At 39.4% G+C, this 18751-nt stretch overlaps 1 protein-coding gene across 14 annotated transcripts in view; it reads left to right on the forward strand.

Moving 5' to 3' along the window:
• Positions 1 to 208: 208 nt before the first annotated feature.
• The window catches only part of CADPS2 (calcium dependent secretion activator 2), a 243651-nt gene continuing 225108 nt past the window's right edge, over positions 209 to 18751 (forward strand). For 4 of the 14 annotated variants that reach the window (XM_017743770.1, XM_017743769.1, XM_017743772.1 and 1 more), the window contains exons 1-2: positions 211 to 284; positions 11967 to 12080. In XM_017743770.1, coding sequence (XP_017599259.1) covers positions 240 to 284; positions 11967 to 12080 — 159 coding nt within the window. In that variant the 5' untranslated portion in view covers positions 211 to 239. Of the gene's footprint in view, positions 285 to 11966; positions 12081 to 18751 lie in introns of all 14 variants that reach the window. The other 10 variants (XM_017743768.1, XM_017743779.1, XM_017743774.1 and 7 more) reach the window with 5 other exon arrangements.

Consider the following 18751-nt stretch of genomic DNA (forward strand, 5'->3'; position numbering starts at 1 on the left):
AGGTACAGCTCAATGTATTTGTGATATTCAGTGTGGGAGTGTATGTGAGTATTTCTCCTTTTAAGGGAATTTTAATCAAGTATCTTCTTGAGGCTCTTAATTACATAAAGATTACCCAGCAAAATACAGCTTTGGATAGCATTATTGTACCAGTCTCTTGTGTGAAGTCTGACAGATTTATTTTGAGTGTGAACACGGTACATTTAGATTTATGTGCTGTGTTTTCCTTCTACACTTAAATGTTACAGCATACAGTTCTGAGACAAGCTCATTTTTCCAGAGAGGTGAGTGATTTTGCAAGAATTGATGAATTCTCCCATTATTAAATCTGCTGTGGAAAAAAGATATCTGCAGATATTTGAGTGCTGCGTTAAACGTTTTGCAGACTGAAATAACACTTCGACAAAAGAGGACAGTGCAGTCATGTATGGTATACGTATGTACAGCCAAAATGAGACAGATTGTGGAATGCTTCATCTTGTGTTTCAGATATATGGTTCAATATGACTAAATACGTAAATTTGGATAGTATGTGTATGTATTTTGGTATGGAAAGGATTAATTGAGTCCAGTGTACCTAGACATCTGAGAAAACAGATTTGATTGTAATATGCTCAAGGATTGTATGTTACCTCTGCATCCCTTCTGGAAAGCGTTGGTTTTTTTCAGCTTGATAATTTAAAACTAATTTCAGCTTGAGAATTTGAAACTAAGTGGAGTGCTGCTTAAAGCTGCAATCAGATGTCATTAAAAGATCTGTATTGCTCTCCCCAGTAGTTTCAGCTGCGTAAATTAAGCCTTGAGAACTTTCTGCAAACTGACCAGGAGGGCTGTGATGATGTAGTCTGACTTCCTGATATGCATGTAAAAATACATCTTGTTCCTTTTTTCAAATCCTTTCTCTCTGCTAGAATATTTGGTTCAGGGAGATGTTCATTTATACTTAAGTCTTCAAATGGTGGAGAGTCTCCTACATATCTTGATGAGCAAGCCTAGTGGTGTATTAAGAATGTCCATTTGAGTGTATTAGATCGATTGCCAGTGTTGAATAATCCTGTGGCAGTCATGGCTCTTTTGATGTGAGGAGAACAAGATTTGTGGGGAAAAATAAATGCCTTCTGTTAGATTGGTCTCTATTACTGGGGAAGGTGGGGAAACGAGAGGGAGTTCTAGGTACGTGAGATATTAAAGTCTGCAAGAAAAGCAAAAAGTTTCAGAGTTACTTATGTTAGAGAATAGGTAGTTTGTGGAAGGTGTACATGGTATTGGCAGGGGACACGATAAAACTTTTACTTACTTATTGAACATTGGTAGAATCTTATAATGCAACACTAAACTTTCATGGGTTCATGAGTATTGAAATCCTCTAGGTTAATGAAAATTAGTTCTCAGAGAGTTCTGGGAAATGGGGCTGAGAAGACAGAAAGGGAAGAGCACTTCCATGAGAAGTGCTCTCTTTGTGGTTCAGGAAATGTTAAGTGCAGATTGGTTGCCATGTGCAGTTGCTTAGTTTCATCCCTGTAGTTTTCATGAGACTGTGTGCTGTGCTGGTTCAAATTCATATTACATGCTGAGAAATAAATGTATTCAGGGACTTGGATGTGTCTCTCATGGAGGATGTTTATTGTGATGGCTATGCAGATGTTTGTATTTATTGTTCAGATAGTGTCTAGATTTTGTTTGCGATAAGTGTATTCCTGAGGCTCCTAGAAAAGTAGGAGATGAGAATGTTTGAAGGCTCATCTTGTGAAGCTAGGAAAGGATTTCGAAGTATAAATTTTTCCCACTGCAGGTTTCCAAGGTAGAAGTGTATTACAAACAGAAGTGTACAAGATGAGATGATACCTGGACAGCTCATTCAGAGCTGAAGCCCTCTTTCACAAGCAGGGGTTATGCTTGGCAAAACTGAAGGTCTGGTAACTGGGTTAGCACAGTGTTTATTTTTTTTGTGTAGTCTCTAATATTAAGGGTCTTTGAGCATCCTAGTTCTACCATACCATAGCTAAATTGGGTTGTGTATTGTCATGTGTGAAGTATGTATGTCTGTATGATGTGACAACTTAACTGTTAATGACCTTACAGGCCAGACTGTTTGTTTAATTTCTTCTGTTTGTTAATTGATCAGAAAACCAGTCGATCTAGCTAACTAGGCTATGTCTTACAGTGGCCTTAATCAGATGCCTAGACAGGGAACAAGTTTATGTTGTCATTCCCATAATTATGTTAGTATTAGGGATTTCCTATACCAAATGGGGGGGGTTGGGGGTTGTATTTAGTGTTAATTAGCATTTCTGTGCATATCTGCAGTCAATTTCTCTCCTAGTCTCCCAAGACAATTTTTGGTACCTACAATATACTTCAGCAAAGTGTTGATACGTATCTGTGTTACCCACTAATCTTGTTAAATTTTTTTTGTACATTAATTTGCTTTTTGGAACTGAAGGCATGTAATTAAGGAGATAACTGTTAGATCTGAGTTTATTGCCCTTAACCTGAGAAGGGATTCAGTGACACGAACTGTTACGGCGGGGATTACTGTAACACGCATATATCAAACCAGGAGTCCCATGGAAAAGAAATATATATGTGGACAGATTCTTGGTAGATGTTTCAGAGATGTTTATTTCTCCAGCCGCATGGCCGGGGCTCTGCCGAGGAACTGTTCCAGTCAACGGCCCAAGGGTCCTTCTGCCCACACAGGGAACACAAACCAACCCATGGGAACGAGGCTGAGCAGGGACAGGGAAGCCCCGTGTCTGTGCCCTCAGGGCCCCTCTCCCAGGGCTCCATGGCAGGGGGGGAGACCCCAACAATGGACTGCCTACACTTACCTAGTTCTAGGGAAGTAAAAAAGCTTTACTTGAAAATAACCACTTAGAGTTTACGTATTATCAATTTATGTTTCCCTTCTCCATAAAGAACTGGTATTTTCATGTGTCTCTTGGGATGATGAACTGGAGGACGATAAATGTGTTGTTCAAAACATGCTGGTGTACAAGTATAATAATCAAGTGTCGGGCTTGATGATCTTAAAGGTCTTTTTCAACCTAAATGATTCTATAGATTAGCTTGGAAAAGAAAACTGAATGCAGCCTTGGCCTATGATCAGATGACAGCAGATTGAGAGGAGCACTTGATAGTAGTAGAGCAGGGCTGCTACTTAGGGAACTCCTGACTTCCCGAAGAGAAGAGTTAACAAAAATTTCCAGTTCAGCACAGAGAAAAGCCATGCCACACTTGCAGGCCAGAGACCCATGTGCCTTTACAGGTGTGGCTCTGGCTGGGTAGGTTTTCTGCAATAAAGGACCTGGAGATCCTGATGGAGAGCAAGTAGAATGTGAGTTGGGGGAATGAAGTCTGGCAGCATGTTCAGCTGCATTAACAGGAGTCCAGCTAGCAGGTTGAGGGAAGTACCTTTATTTGCCCATCTGCCTGACATTGGTGTTGTCACATCTGGAATATTCTGTCCGTTTTTGGGTCCCCAAGTAGAAGAGTGGAATTAGCAAGCTGGAGGAAGAAGTCCATCAGGGTCCCCTGAAATGATTAGAGAGGTGGAAGACAAGATAAACAAGGGGAGATGAGGAGTTCTGGGATGGTTTAGTCTGGAGCAGGTTAAGATTTAACTGCCGTCTTGTAGTTCTTGAGGGGGACACAGGGCTATAGAGAAGATTGACCAGGCTCTTTACAGAGGTGCGTAAGAAAAGAACAGTTAGGAATAGTCACAAGACACAGCATGGAGCTTCTGGCTAAATTTTAGGGGTTTGGGTGAGAACTTCAGTAAAAGCACTGGAACAGGTTAAACACAGAATCTGCAGTATCTTTAGCACTGGAGATATGGAACTTGTCTGGACAAGGTCTGTCACCAGAGTGTGATGAGAATATAACTCTTTATTTGCCAGATGACACACACAGTCTCCTAGTGCTGTGGTTTAATGCAGCAGCCGGCTAAACAGCAGACAGCTGTTCTGTCAGGACACCAAGCTATGTGGTGTGGTCACCAAGGAGGAAGGACAGGATGTCATCCAGAGGAACCTTGACAGGCTTGAGAGGTGGGCCTGTGTAAACCTCATGAAGTTCAACACGGCCAAGTGCAAGATCCTGAACATGTGAACAAGCACAAGTATAGGCTGAGTGGAGAACAGACTGAGAGCAGCCCTGAGGAGAAAGACTTGGGGGCGCTGGTGGACAAGAAGCTCAGCATGACCCAGCAATGTGCCCTGGCAGCCCTGAAAGCCAGCTGTATTCTGGGCTGCATCAAAAGCAGTGTGGGCAGGAGGTCGAGGGATATGATTCTGCCCCTGTGTTCGGTGAGATGCTGCATCCAGCTATGGGGCCCCCTATATAAGAAGGACATGGAGCTGCTGGAGCAAGTCCAGAAGAGGGCTGCAAAGATGCTCAGAGGGCTGGAGCACCTCTCCTGTGAAGACAGATTGGGAAAGTTGGGGTTATGCAGCCTGGAGAAGAGAATGCTTTAGGGAGATCTTATTGGGGTCTTCCAGTACCTAATGAGGGTTGAGGATAGAGATGGATTTTTCAGAAACAAGGATAGAGAGGGACTTTCCAGAAAGGCACGTAGTTCTAGGACCAGGGGTAATGGCTTTAAGCAGAAAGAGCATAGGTTTAGATGAGATATGCAGAATAAATTCTTCACTGTGAGTGTGATGAGACACTGGAACAGGTGGCCCAGAGAAGTTGTGGCTGCCTCATTCCTCGAAGTGTTCAGGTTGGACAGGGCTTTGACCAGCCTGGTGTAGTGGAAGGTTCTCTTCTCACGGTGCAGGGGTTGGAACTGGGTGATCTTGAAGGTCTCTTCCCAGGCCCGATTTCTATGAAGGGCACTGGTAGCTGAGGTTCCCTCTATGGCATGTACCACTGGGCATAACTTTCATGGTCATGAGTCATCATCATTTTTTGTGGCTGGAAGCTTTTTTTGCATAGCTTTCAAGCATGACCGTTCTCCTTGGAACTCTGGCAGTCTCAAGGAAGTAAGGCTGCAGTGCCACTGTGTACTCTGCAAGGGACATGGTCTCAAAGAGTGCTTTGAAAAGGGACAGCAGAACACAGCTGCCCTAGCTGTAGAGTTTTGGCAGCCACTCCTGACTAAGAGAAGATCAGTGAAGCACGGCACAGAGAAAATAAATACAATATTATAAATCTAGCTGATGATTGTCAGCTAAATTCTACAGCAAATCTCAAGTAGTAGGAGTAGGTACAAAGAAAATGACTGCAACTGTACTGACAACAACATCTCAGTGGAGATAGCTTTTATTGGGGTGTGATATTTACTGCATTTAGGAAAAACACATAGCAGATTCTTTCTTTTCTAGTGTGGCATAGTCTAAAAGTTTGACTTTTTTTTCAACAAGAAAGAAAGCTATCATTGCTATGAGTATGTTTTAAGCAGTTAAATTATTCTGTATTTTTATATTTTCACTCTTCTGCCAAAAAATTAGGGAAGTCTGATTTTTATTTCTTCTTTTCCCCCACAAAGTACTTGTTCCTCTTCATTCTCAAAATACCTATTTTTCTTTTCCTCTCAGGTGCCAATCTGACCTTGCTGGAATCTGTCTTCAGTTCTGTATTTTGACGGTCAGTGAGGTACACTTGAATGCCTTCACATAAATCAGGATTTGCTTTGCTCACTGCCTGTGAGTTTTACGCCATCACCTCTACTCCCTGAAGGAAACCAACTCCCAAACCCTCTGGTCCTTCTGAGATATTTTGCAATTCTGTCAAAGAATCTTGAATATGCCGCTCTGGACAATGAAAATATTTAACTTAATGTTGCATAAGCACCCTGTAAGTGGTATTGACTGGCCAATATGTAATTGGTAATGTTTCTGGTTTTTAAACAAGCCACTGAAAGGTAAATGTGATGTTGTGCTTGTTAGATTATAAAGTTACGTAAATGAATTGGCTGATTCTGATACTCTAATATTTGATGCTACAAGGCACTGACTTGTTGCACCAGGATTATGTACACAGTGTAGTGTGCAGAGAGTGACAGCAAACAGAATCCTTACAGACACTGTTTTACTTGGAATAACTTCAACTTTAAGAAAATCAAAGAACAGCTGAGGTTGCTAAGTGACAGCAAAATATTTATCCTTTTTTTAGAAAATCAAGAAATAGTAGGGGACAGCATATATTGTTTGCTGCCCACATGCTGTATAGGGCCATTATTGCACATAATTAAGACCTGCATAATTCACTACAGTAACCACAGCTATCACCTCTGTCTTAGTACTGATATTTTCTAATACTGTTTATTTAGTCTTCTTCCTCAGAAGAAAATCTGTCAAGTAATCCATTATAAATGAATACTCTCTATCTCTGCTGTGAAATACAAGTATTATTGTTGTGTAGGCAGATACTGGAAGAGGAGGCAAGATGGGAGACAGAGAGAGGAAATAGAGTGAGAATCACTGTTTATAACTGGCTATTTGCTTTGCAGGCTTATTCTCATCACCAAAGTGAGATGCAGCTCGCTAAGAGGCAATGATGTGTTTTGTTTTTCTGGAAGGAGAGGATAATGATGGGTTCAGCCTAAGGCTCCATGCCTTGCTCTTGGCTCTCTCAGAGGAGCTGTGTGTGGCTTTGCAGTCTGATCCTGTGGATAAAGCCCTCTCCACCACTACGGAGGGTGGTGGGAAGCTGGAATTACAGCAGAGTTGGTGTAGGGTGAAGGCTTGGGTGGCTCTTGAGTCTCAGCAACAGAGTGAGAGATTTTTCAGGTGTTGTTAGAGGCAGTCCTGCTATTCCTAAAGCTGTTTTGGGAAGAGGAAAACTGCTGTAATGGGCTGACCGGTATCGCCTCCCAGCTGAATTGGGAGACCCTGCAGAGGAGACACAAGGGAGGGAGATGCTGAGCTCAACATCCTTGAGCATGCTCTGTGGCAAGTGGGATGAGTTAGTCCTTGACACAATTTCGAGTCATTTTTCGGGTTTTTTTTGGTTTTTCCCTTGACAAAGAGGTTGTCAGGACAAGAAACAGTTGTGTTCAAAGATGTGTGTGAGAAGTTGAGTGGAAAGAGATTTATTTGTACCTTCAGTTCTCTTGATTCAGGAGATGAAAATTTATCTCCTGACTGAAGTGGAAGAGAGGGACAGTTGTTTGAGGGAACCGTCATGGGGCTCTTTTTCCACTCTGCTCTGAAAAATTACAGCTCTGACTAAAGTTTTTCAAAACCAACTGCTGCTTTCAAAGACATTATACAAAATGGCATAATTCCGAAAAAAAAATGCTTCCTATTTTTTGGAAGTGTTCTGGAACTTAAGTCAGTTTTTTTGCTACCGACAATACACATCTCAGCCTTGAGGGTTCAGGAACTGGCTCTTTGATTGGCTCCTCCCTACCCCTGTGGTTTTGCATCCTGTGTACAAAATATTTTATCTTGCTCTGTCTGTAGTTGCAGTCATCACCTCCTGCTATTTCCCTAAAATACCCATATAGCCTGAAAAGGATAGTAGCACACTACAGTGTGGGAGGAGACAAAACCCAGTGCTGTTCCTTGTGTTAACGTCGGGGGCTTGCTGATGCTGGCACAGATGCCAGCTCGGAGCGTGCGGAGCTGCAGCCCGCGGTGCTCTGGGATCGCCGCAAGGTGGCAATGGCTCAGAGGCTGCGGGAATGCTGCGGGAATGCTGCGGGAATGCTGCCCGCCGCCGTCCGCGCTGCTCGGGGCTCTGGGGCAGCCTGGCCGCGGCCCACGCACAGGCCACGTCCTACACTTGTGCATTTTTAAGGCCAAAGTTTTCTAGGGACTCTAGCTGCTGGGAGTTGCGTCTTTGCCAGCTGCTGTTGGCTGCATGGGATCAGGGCAGTAGTGAGCCCTCTGTGAACTTCGGCAGTGAGAGGCAGATGAAGATGCTCTTAATGAAGCATCAAGCACAGTGAGGCTGCAGCTTTACTTTCTCCTTATGTCTTGCAAAGAGAAATAAGCAGTAGTACTTTTGCAAATGCATACATACTTCATTTTTCCTTCGCTGGAGTTTATTATTTAAGGAAGCAAAACCTGTGACATTGGAATAACTTCCTAAACTTCGAGATCTGTTTGAAATCCGACTTCTTATAAAAATAGGAATTTAAAGTCTGTGTAAAATCCATTTGTTGAAATTGTTTAAAGGTATGAGGGGAGGTAAACCAGAAGTGCCTCTAGGTTTTCATACCCAACTTCACTTTAGAAGGGAAAAAGAAAATCTTTAATGCTCAAAGAGGAATATATTTGGATATATGACTTGTTTGACATGTTAAATGCAAGGTGAGAAATTTTTTTAATAGTTAAGTGCTTGAGGCTCTTTCATGCCTTTATATTACTCTAGTTAAATTGCTACTGCATCTTGAAAAAGTTATTCTTAATTAAATAGCTCTTTGAGAAGTTTACTCTGTCTTAAATAAATGTTTTCATTCTTTGATAGCTTACTAAGGTTAGCAAATGTAAAGTGAAAAAAAGAAGTTACCTTTTTTGAAAGACAGAGGGATGGAAGGGAAGAAAAATTTTTATCTGTTGTGTGACTGCAGTAAAGAAAAAAACAAATCCAAGCGCAGTTAATCTTGTTTTCCCTTAAATTTGTCATTGCTTATCTTCAGTCATTTTGCAGAATGCAATCATATCTGATATTCTCAGTCACTGGAATTTAGTTATACATTCTCCCATGAAGCAGCAGTAATTGTTTATGAAGTATCACACAGGGTTATGGCAACAGATTCTATACCGGTGAGAATGCAAAATCCAAACAAGCAATACAAAACTGAAGCAGGTTAATGGAGAGCAACAGAATCAGTGAGGCTTTGCTGTACACTTTTGGTGGTATTCCAGGTTTAGTTTACATTTGGGGGTACATGTAATAATGTAATTTTTTAAATTTTAAATTTCCTGGGTTTGGTTCTTTCTACTGAAATTAAAATGTGGGAACAGAGGCACTGACAGTGAAGATGAGAGCAGGCTGAAAGCAAAGGTCTGATGTGTATGGGTCTTGCACAGAGTAGAGGAGGAAAGGGCTTGTGTGATTGAAAGGCAGTGCTCCTGCAGAAGGACTTTGAGCTCCATTATGGGAACTCCTACCAGAGAGAATCTGCCCAGGCTTACTGCCCTTAAGTTTAAGCATTTTTCTTGGGATTCTGGTTATGCCTGATGTCTTCTCTTGTTCCATGTTGACCAAATTCAAAGGTAGCCCAGACTTTGGCAGGTTGAGCTGCTTGGCAGTATCCAAGAGCTAATGTCCTGTACAAACACCTGTTTCTCTGCTTTTGCTACTACAGCATTCCAGTGCGATTAGACTTCCTTTTTCTCTCCATTTCTAGGCTATTACTTTTACTGTTAGTTTTGTTTCATTTTTAAGTGCTGCAAATTGAAGTGTTAATGAATTCATTAAAAATGACCAACATAAAAAAAAAGAGATGAGAGAGAATTCACTGTACGCTCAATATTCTGACAAGTAAAAAACCCAGAGGAGCTGTATGCTGCAGTAGACTACTATAAATTATTCTATGTCTTGATAGTTAACTGCGTCTCTATATGTGACAGTACTTGGGACATGTAAAATAGACTTCAGATCATCCTTAGTGCAAGTTGTAGCTTTTCATATTTTCCATTGTAAATACTATTATATTTAGCTTTGCAGGAGAACTTTATTCTGCACATTCAGATTTTGCACTGAAACAAAAGTATTTTAAGAAATGTACAGTAATCCTAAAATGCCACTCAACCCTTAGAAATTATTACTACTTAAAGCAGTGAATATGAAAGCCATATATAAATATTTTAAACACATTTAGGTTTGCTGAACTATGATGGTTAGAAATGAGAAAGTCAGAATTAAATTTATATTTCATTGCCTTATTCATAATGTTTTTGTTTGATATGTGGGTAATAGACAAGCGAATCACCTAAAGAATGAAGTCTGCAAGTATAAAAACACATTTTCATAATTGCCTTGGCAGGAAGCCTGCATGTTCTCATAGCAGAGCTGTGAATATTCCATGGGATGAAGGAGCTGCTTGCGCAGCAGAGGGGCACTGTCTGTGTGAGTGCTCATCTAAGTCCCCCAGAAGAACATGTGTATGCTGGAAAAAAACCCTCAAACCATCCATCATGATTTGCATTTTCTGATATCTCAACTTGTCCAAAATATTTAGAAAATGAGAGAAGAATAAGAGGAATCAAATAAGTGCAGTAAGATTTGATTTCTGTTAGAAACAGCTATCCAGTGTCGTGAAGATTCTGTGGAAGGAGTGGATTGGATTCTGTGCAAGGAGTGGATGTTTGGCAGACAGGTGGATAGGTGCTGTTTTGGGTGGATGTGCAGTCACAATATGAGTACTTTTCTCCCATTGGTTTTTAATTAGCAGTGGTACAGGATGGGGTGTCAGTGTCAGGCTGCTGCTTTCAGGAGTTCATGCAGGAAATTTATCCACGTCACAGCAACCTCTGTTGAAGTCTTCTTGCCTCAACAGGAGGACTTTTTTCCTTAGGGGTCTCCTGGGGCTTGTTCTGTATCATTAATTGTTCTGTTAAGATGAGGAACAGAATTATCATGTATTTTTAACTAACTTGGATTTTTTTTCAGAGGCACAGTTTTTTTGGCTTTGCATCTCTACTGCCTACATTTGATTATTTTTAGAGGAATTCTGATACTGAGTTTATAGATGGAATCTATACTATTGTTTCCTGTCAAAATAAAACAGCTTTCAGGTTTGCAATCAATTTGGAGAGTTTTGCAGAAAACTGTTACATTTTTCAAAGAAGCTCATGAGTTTGCAAACTTTGTATGGGATGAAAATCTTCCTGTGATACTAAGAAAGTAGAAGTTGTCCAAGGTAGGCACATGATCAGGATAGCAGAGATTTTTAACAGTGTTGTAGCTTAAATGACTTCCAAGTGTTGACATAAGAGACGTGAAAGTCTAAGGTGACCACATTTACTGCAGAAGCCAAAAAATTCTTCAAGAAGAAATGATTTTGCCATTGGGGGCAGTGTTATTTGCTGCAGGTTAGCCATTACAAATACAACTTTGTGCCCTCTGGAAAAAATATTTACCATTTCTGGCTATACATTTATTTGTTTGTTTTACTTAAGCAAAGTACAGGAAGGATGAAAGAACCTTTCAGTCAGTTGTGTTTGAATATTTTTAGTACTGAATTTAAAGTTCAAGAATATGATGTGATATTCAAACTTCTACAGATTTGATAAGGATAAATATCTTACTAAATATCTCAAGAGTTGATAGAAACTTTGACGGAAGACCTGTGTCTGGATCCCTGGGGAGCTTCCGAACTTTGCTTTTTCCCATAACATTAAACATCAATAAAAATGGGTTGATTGGAAGATTTAATTGTGTAATGTGCTCTTCTAGGAGTTTGTTTTCAAAATGTACTCAACTTTGACATGAAGCCCACCAAATGTTATTGGGTGTTAATCTTGGAGCATTCGTCTGCTGTTCCCTAAGATCCAGTTGTTTCATGTCATTCATAGTGTTACAGCATCAGTGGCTAGAAGTCCATTTTCTTCACAGTACACATGCTTGTTGAAACATTCCAATCATAGTGCCTAGATTACTCCAAAAGATGGAGGCATCTCAGTTGTTTATATTCAGTTATTTGAAGGCTGAAAAAAAAATGATGTATTTGAAAACAAGCTAGGAGCTAAGTTTTATTAACTGGTGCTGCTGCCATGGAGAAGGTCAACCATTATATTCAGCATATGCATATAAAATAGTGCACAGAAGTATCCATGCAGACTTAACCTCTGGCATCCCAAGGACACCAGGGAAAGCACAGAAGTTTACTTGCATGCTGCCTGCGTGCATGTCTGGCTAGGCCTGCCGCCCCCCAGGGAGCCAGGTGGCCATCGTCTTTTTTTCCCCGTTCACAGCTTCCAAGTGTGTACAGTGCTGTACACTTTTACTTTGAGACTAACTGCATTTATTTTTGTTCTCTCCCCTCTCCTTGTTTCTTTCTTGCATAGCTCAACAAGCAGCAGCTGCAGGTACTGAAGGAACGTTTCCAGGCCTTTTTGAATGGGGAGACGCAAATTGTAGCAGATGAAGCGTTTTGCAATGCTGTGCGAAGTTACTATGAGGTGAGCTGTGTGCTTTGTTCTCTGTATTGTGTTCATAGTATGCCTTTTAATGCAGGTACAAGGAAAGTAATTTTAAGTTTCAAAGGCTGCGAACTTCCAAACCTTCTAGAAACAGTTTCCTCCTAAACCGGCTTTGCTGTTTTAAAAGCTGAAATCTACTGCCTGGGCACAAGAGAGAAACTGAACTGGGAAATATTCACCCTTTTTTAAGGAGGGAAAAAAATTAAAAAGAGAAGATAAAATGAAAAACCCCTGGTGCTAAAAATCTTCCTGGCAGCACTTGATACAACTAGGCACTGTTATCTTTATCTCCATATGTCCAAGGTACCTCTTTTAATCAGCACTTTGTAAGTCACCATCCTGAGAGATATGTCTTCTGATTTTTAGTTACCATGCAGAAGGTTTTGTGAGGACCTGCCTGTTCCCTTCCAAAAGAACAGAGGCTTTCCATGCAGATGGGCCAGCTCTCACAATCTGCTGTGACCTCCCAGGCGTGTTCAGTGCCTACAGTCCCAGTGCAGATCTGTAGGTGTAGTTTTAATTGCCTGAGGAACAGGTCCCATTCCAAACTAGAGGGCAGTTCTCTGTCCATGAGTAGCATAGGGCTAGTAAATTAACCTCTTACTCTTAGTAAATACTCCTCTCTTTTTCCTTCATCTAACTTCTAACCTGCTCAATGAATCACAAGGGCTGGATGTTAACCTTCTTTTGAGGGGTCTTTCTTCATATTTCAGTCTACCACATTTTTTTTTTCAAAATTAGCTTTATTTTTGGTATTTTATTTGTTCATTTTTCCTGTCAGCTGTTCTTTGCTAGTGAGTAACTTTTTCTTTGAGCAGAAAATGATGTGATTTATGTCCTAGCTTGGTTTTATCTACAATAAATTACACTGCACAACAGAAAAAAAAAAAGAGGGATGGGAAAATGGTTTTCCTGTTGTTCTGAAATCATGGACTCAGTGTGTAGAAATAGAAATTTATGTAGAAACCATAAAACTCAGTGTGAGTTTTTCCAAATTATGGTCTGATCAATGAAGTGGTATTTGAAATTAAGGAATTCTCACAAAAACACCTGTGAAAACATGGGGATATGTCTGGAGGTGAAACTAGAATATGAACATTCTCGAGGTACTATTTTAGGTGTGTGAGAACGCAACAGAAATGGTTAGAAAATAATCAATTTTTCTGATATATCATTTCTTCTGATAAAGAAGTTAAGGCTGGGAGGAAAAACAGTTTGGAAGATGGTGCAGGGCAAGGCTGAGCTAGTTAGTGGCCCAGCAGTAGGTTTCAGAGTAGGGGGATGTCTAAAGACGCTGAACTTGGGGTAGAACTGAAAAAGGACTTAATGATTATACTTCATTCTTTTAGCACACTGTGTAAAAAGCTTGATGTGTTAGAGAAGGTAGTCTGCTCTTTGGAAATGATGTGATAGTGAATAAAAATGATTGTAAAATAAGTGTCTAAACAGTAACTGTTCTGTTAAGATTTACTTCATGCCTTTTTTAAATGAAATTTTTTAGACACATTGAGAACTGGTGTTTAGCATATCTGCTCTTACAGTGAAAGGCTGTGCATAGTAATCTAAGATAGCCTTATAAAATGAAAAGCTCAACTTTTCCAGCTATTTTCAGGCATTCACTATTTTGAATTAGTGTACAAGTGTTCTGGGTGTCCGGTTTCAAATTCCAAAACTCTCAGCATTTCTGTCAAGGATATAATGTCACCAAGGGCTTCATCCTATGTTAATATACCATGAGCTGATATATCAGCTGTAATTTCAGTCTTTTATTTATTTGTTTATCCCAGCCTCCCAATTCCATTTTGCATTCTTTCCACAGACTTCCTTCCAGACTTGTACAGCCCTTTCCAGGTGTGCAGTTTGAGTCAGCATTTGCTAGTCATTTTTAATTTCTTTTCAGGGTTGTAGGATGTAGTCACCAGTAGATTTAATGAGCAGTACAGTGGTGGAATCCAGCTGGAGACTTAGTTCGAGATACTGCTCCTCTTTAATGCATTTTAATCAAATTTTATGCATCTGATCACATATTCTCATCATTACTTGTATGTGTCTCTTGCACCTTTTTCCTTTGCTACCCTTTGGTTGAAAATACTAATCTCTATTACTTCTTTGTGTGTTTGTAGATGCTGGGCTTTGATGCTTTCTCCTCTCTATGTCTACCACATGTGGTCCATCACATCTTTCATGGGGTGATGTTTGTTAGTAGTTTGAATTATGGGCATCTTCCTTGTTTCTGTCATACAGCATCTTACAAAATTCAGTGTTAATTTCCTTATACTTTAGTTGCTGACCTACGGTTCAGTTTTACCTGACAGGGAAGGAAACAAATATGTCGTCTGCTCAGTAATTATTTTATTCTGAAAATTACTAACTTGCCTTTAATCCTATGCAGTAGTCATGGTTTGAGAGTTGTTATAATATTGTTTGCAAATCCAGGGTATATTCATTATTGTAGTTGATTTTCCACTTTAACTTTGAATGTAAAAGAGAAGATCTGTTTTGGGGAATGTGACATAACTTCTGTATCAGTAGTTGCAGGTGTTTTTACTGTAATCTGTAATTACTGAGTTTGTTCAGAATGTGTCCTCTTAAGAATCTTAAGAGCAAGCTCCAAGGATTTGGGAACTTACTGTGCTCAGTCTTTGATTTACTTTTTTGTAAATATTTGCAGAAAGAGCAATTTATTTGCTAAATAAATAAATAGGATTTCAGCATTCATTTCACTGTGCTGTAAGTCATGCTCCTGTGTCAGAACCACTTGGGAAGTTTACACCAGTCAAGTTTTTTGCCTTAGTTCCACTGCTATGTCTTTTCCAATGCTGCTGTGGTTTTTCAGCATGTCTATGAATAATCTGGCATTGGTTTTCATTTGTCTTAAAAATGCAGTAGAAAGAAAATAATTCATATTCATAGGAAAAGTTACATAAACTCTAATTCTCAGAAAAGGTTATTTTCATGGTCTGTGTAATCTCACCTTAGCATCCCACCACACTTTCTGAAAGTCTCTCTGAAATTTAGCGTTTCATTTTTGTATACGTGTAAATATGATTGTCTTGTTTTCCTCTTCAATCTCAGTTTTAGAGAAGGTATGGAAATGTTTACAGTTCTCTTTCTGAAGTCATTCTCTCAGAATTAGCATAGGATTTTATTTTTTGTGTGTGTGGAAAATTCCACTACAGACACTGAGCCAGATTCTAATCGTTAGAGCATCAGATGGTGGTGCTGCTTTTCAGATAGAGAAAAATTCAATCATGTGGCAGTTTTTTATGAGTAATTATATTAGACACACTGGTAAGTGTAAAATTAAGTGAGAAAGTGACTTACAAAATAAAGTCTTTTTTTTGCTTAATTCAACCCTGTGTTGAATTGTTTGTGAAATAGTAGATAATCTTTTATTCATCAGTTTGTGCATGCTCTTTCATTGAGGTTGGAAATTGCTATTGTGCAGAGCCCTAAGAGGTTCATTTGCCACCTTTAATATACTTACCTTTAATAGGTATGCATATACCTTGGGCTAAACTCACAGTGCTAATCCTTTAGTCTTGAATTTAGGTTTAGATATCAGTAAAATGAGTGCAAAGAACTGTAATGAATATTTGAAATACTGTGAAAACTTTTTCAATATTGTAATGATTGCAAGTTCTCGGGTTTTCAGCTCTGCTTAAAGCAATGTGAAGGTGCAAGAAGTGCTACGTACTGGTGTTTTTCCTGTTTTTCTTACTGCTTCATTTTAAATGTGTGGTTCTAAGCCATGATTACCTCATGCTGCTTAAATCTGAATGTTAAATGCAGGATCTGTAACAGTTAGTACTGTGGGGTGTTTTGAGAATTTAAAATCAGACTTAGTTTGACTGTCCCAGTTTGGCTGTGATACAAAGATCGTATTTAATGTACTTTCTGTTCAAATTGAGGTGATTTGTGTACACAAACCTACGTAATAGTTTGGCACTTCCAGGCTGCAAAAAATGAACTAGAAGTAGAAAACAAAGAAAATTAAAAATAAGAAAGAGCAGAGGACCCATGTCATAGAATCATAGAATGATTTGAGTGGGAAGAGACTCTAAAGGTCGTGTAGTCCAATCTGCCTGCTACAGGCAGGGACATCTTTCACTAGATAAGTTGCTCAAAGACCCATCCAACTTGACTTTGAGGATTTCCAGCAATGGGGCACCTAAAAATTCTCTGGATAATCTGTTCTTGTATTTTACCACACTTATTATAAAAATTTCTTCCTTACATCCAACCCAAATCTACCCTTGGCAGCTTTCTAAATGGTAAAAGGAAGGGTATGTCTTCCTTCATACCAGTGTGCATAGGTGGCACCTTTCAGCTTCTGCAGTAAGTAGGCCAAGTGCCCTACAATTACCAAGCTCGTTTGGTACCAAATCCTGAACTGCTAAGGCAAGCCCTTGCACTTATCCTTAGAAAAAGATGAATTGTGTTTATGGGAGGTTTTTTATATGAAGATATTAAATGTTGTGTTACTCTCTGAAAGTTGAGATATTTCTGTAAAGAAAGGAGTGAAACAGTGATGCTATTTCTGCCTGTGATTATCGAAAACTTGGTCTGAAAATTTTTTGCATGGACGTGAGGGCAAAAGGATCTCACTGATGAAATGAGAAAAAGGAACCAGCTTTCTGGAGTAAGTGGTGCTTTGGTTGCTTTTACAGTTTTGTTTTTACTATCAGCTATTTTAGGCACACCATTTTTATTCAAGGCAACAAAAGGCATAATTGATCCTGATGAATGTTTCAGAGATGAAGATGACACCTAAAGGAATCAAAAAGCATTCATTAGAATCAAAACATAGTACACACAAAATAAATAGTAATTAAATGTTGGAACATTCTGGTTTTATATTATTGAGATAAAATAATGGAATCAGTAGATTAACCATTTATTTAAATACATTAGGCTAGTGAGTGTAGAAGCTAACAGGGTTTCAGGGCATAAATTCACTGATTTCTGCTTTCATTTTTTTCAAAAGTCATAATTGGCATATGCATGTATTTAAGGATATGGGCTTTTTGCTCTGTTCAGGTTCTCTTCAAAAACCTGAGTACTACACCAGTGTTGAATTTGTGGTTGGTACAGTCTAATTTGGAGAAGCTGTTTCTAAAGGATGGGTTTTTATATTAACTTTAGGATAATCTTGTGATTTGCCTTGTGAGGATGCCTTTCTGCACCAGATAAATTTGTAGTTGCAACCTATTAGCACTTACATGTTTCCTTCCAGTTGCTTGAAAACATTGGCAGACTCGAGGTCAATGTAATATTCCATGGGGTCTGTTATTTTAGATGTCTGCTTTAGGCCAGTTCTTTTCATAAAAGTTTTTAGGCCACCCCCAGGAAAGATGCACAACACGGGGTTATTTAGGTCATCTGTTTTGCTGAGGAAGCTCTAATGTCTTCAGTGTTTTGGATCACCAACCACAATTTGGCATGTAATGGAGATTGTCTCACTGTTAGCAGTCTAATGATTTTCCTGAAAGAAGTGAGGGGGACATCAGATCCAACAAATTAAAGCATGCTTTGCATGATCTTGACCTCTTCCACGCTAAGGAGAGACCTGACAGAGTGGAACTGCAGTGTTTGTGATGTACAGCTTTCTCTTGAGACTGCTGTTGTATTGCTGTTGCATGGAAAGTGTATCAGTGCTGAAACCCACAAAGTCTCTTGCTTTACACATAACTAGATGTAAATATTCTTTGCATTTTCAGACTGGAACTCCCCTTTTCACTCCCACCTGTATGGTGTCAGAGAGGCTATACATCTGCACAGAAACATACTGCTACTGTTGACACTGTGTTTGTCCAGTCTCTCTGGACACTGATGTTTGTAGATGATCACTGTTCATTTGAGGATGCCATAAGGTTTCTATATTAGCATTGTTGTAAAAGATCTGTATTTCAAACTTTTAAATGAGGTAGGTGGTTGATGGCTAGAGTTGCATCTTAGCTCATTACTTATACCAGTCCTTTGATTTGAAGTGGTGTGTGCAGATAGAAAGAGAGAAAGGAATGGCTCATAAAATGTAGATTAAAAAAATTTCCAGTAATGGTATCCTTCTTTGTTCGTTTTGTGACTGTTGTTGTCCCAGGCAGAAAAGGATGCCTTGTAGGTCTGACACTGCACTGCAGAGGTAATTAGTGGTGGGTAGTGAGGTATGTCTCTACTGTAGTAAGCATTATGTGATGTTAGCTACTTGTTTATTAGATAAATTCTGAATGCCTGTTAATCTGAACAAACCAATTAGAAAATCAGCAATGGCACACATTGTTACACAACAGTGAATTTGGTTTGGTTTGCTTAATTATTTTTTCCCTAATCTCAGTGCTGTTTTACTCAGTCTCAGAGAAAACTTACCTGAACCTTGGTTTTGCAATTAACAGCATGTCACACTGAGACACAGACTATGCACGTTTTTGTTGATGCTGTCTTCTGGGCAACTAAAGGCAGTGGGGATTTTTGTCAGTTAGCCTGATATTAGGAAAAAATGTGACAGTTTAAAATCCTATTTGCCAAAATCTTGCAGGCGATACTAACATTTTATTCTGCGCTTTTTTTAATCTGAAAATCATTATGTGGAAGGACTTTTCTTTAACTTCATGATGAAAGGATGAGAACTCATGATATATTTAAGTTAATCA

Source organism: Corvus brachyrhynchos, unplaced genomic scaffold (assembly GCF_000691975.1).
Source record: "Corvus brachyrhynchos isolate BGI_N302 unplaced genomic scaffold, ASM69197v1 scaffold29, whole genome shotgun sequence".
NCBI classification, from domain to species: domain Eukaryota; kingdom Metazoa; phylum Chordata; class Aves; order Passeriformes; family Corvidae; genus Corvus; species Corvus brachyrhynchos.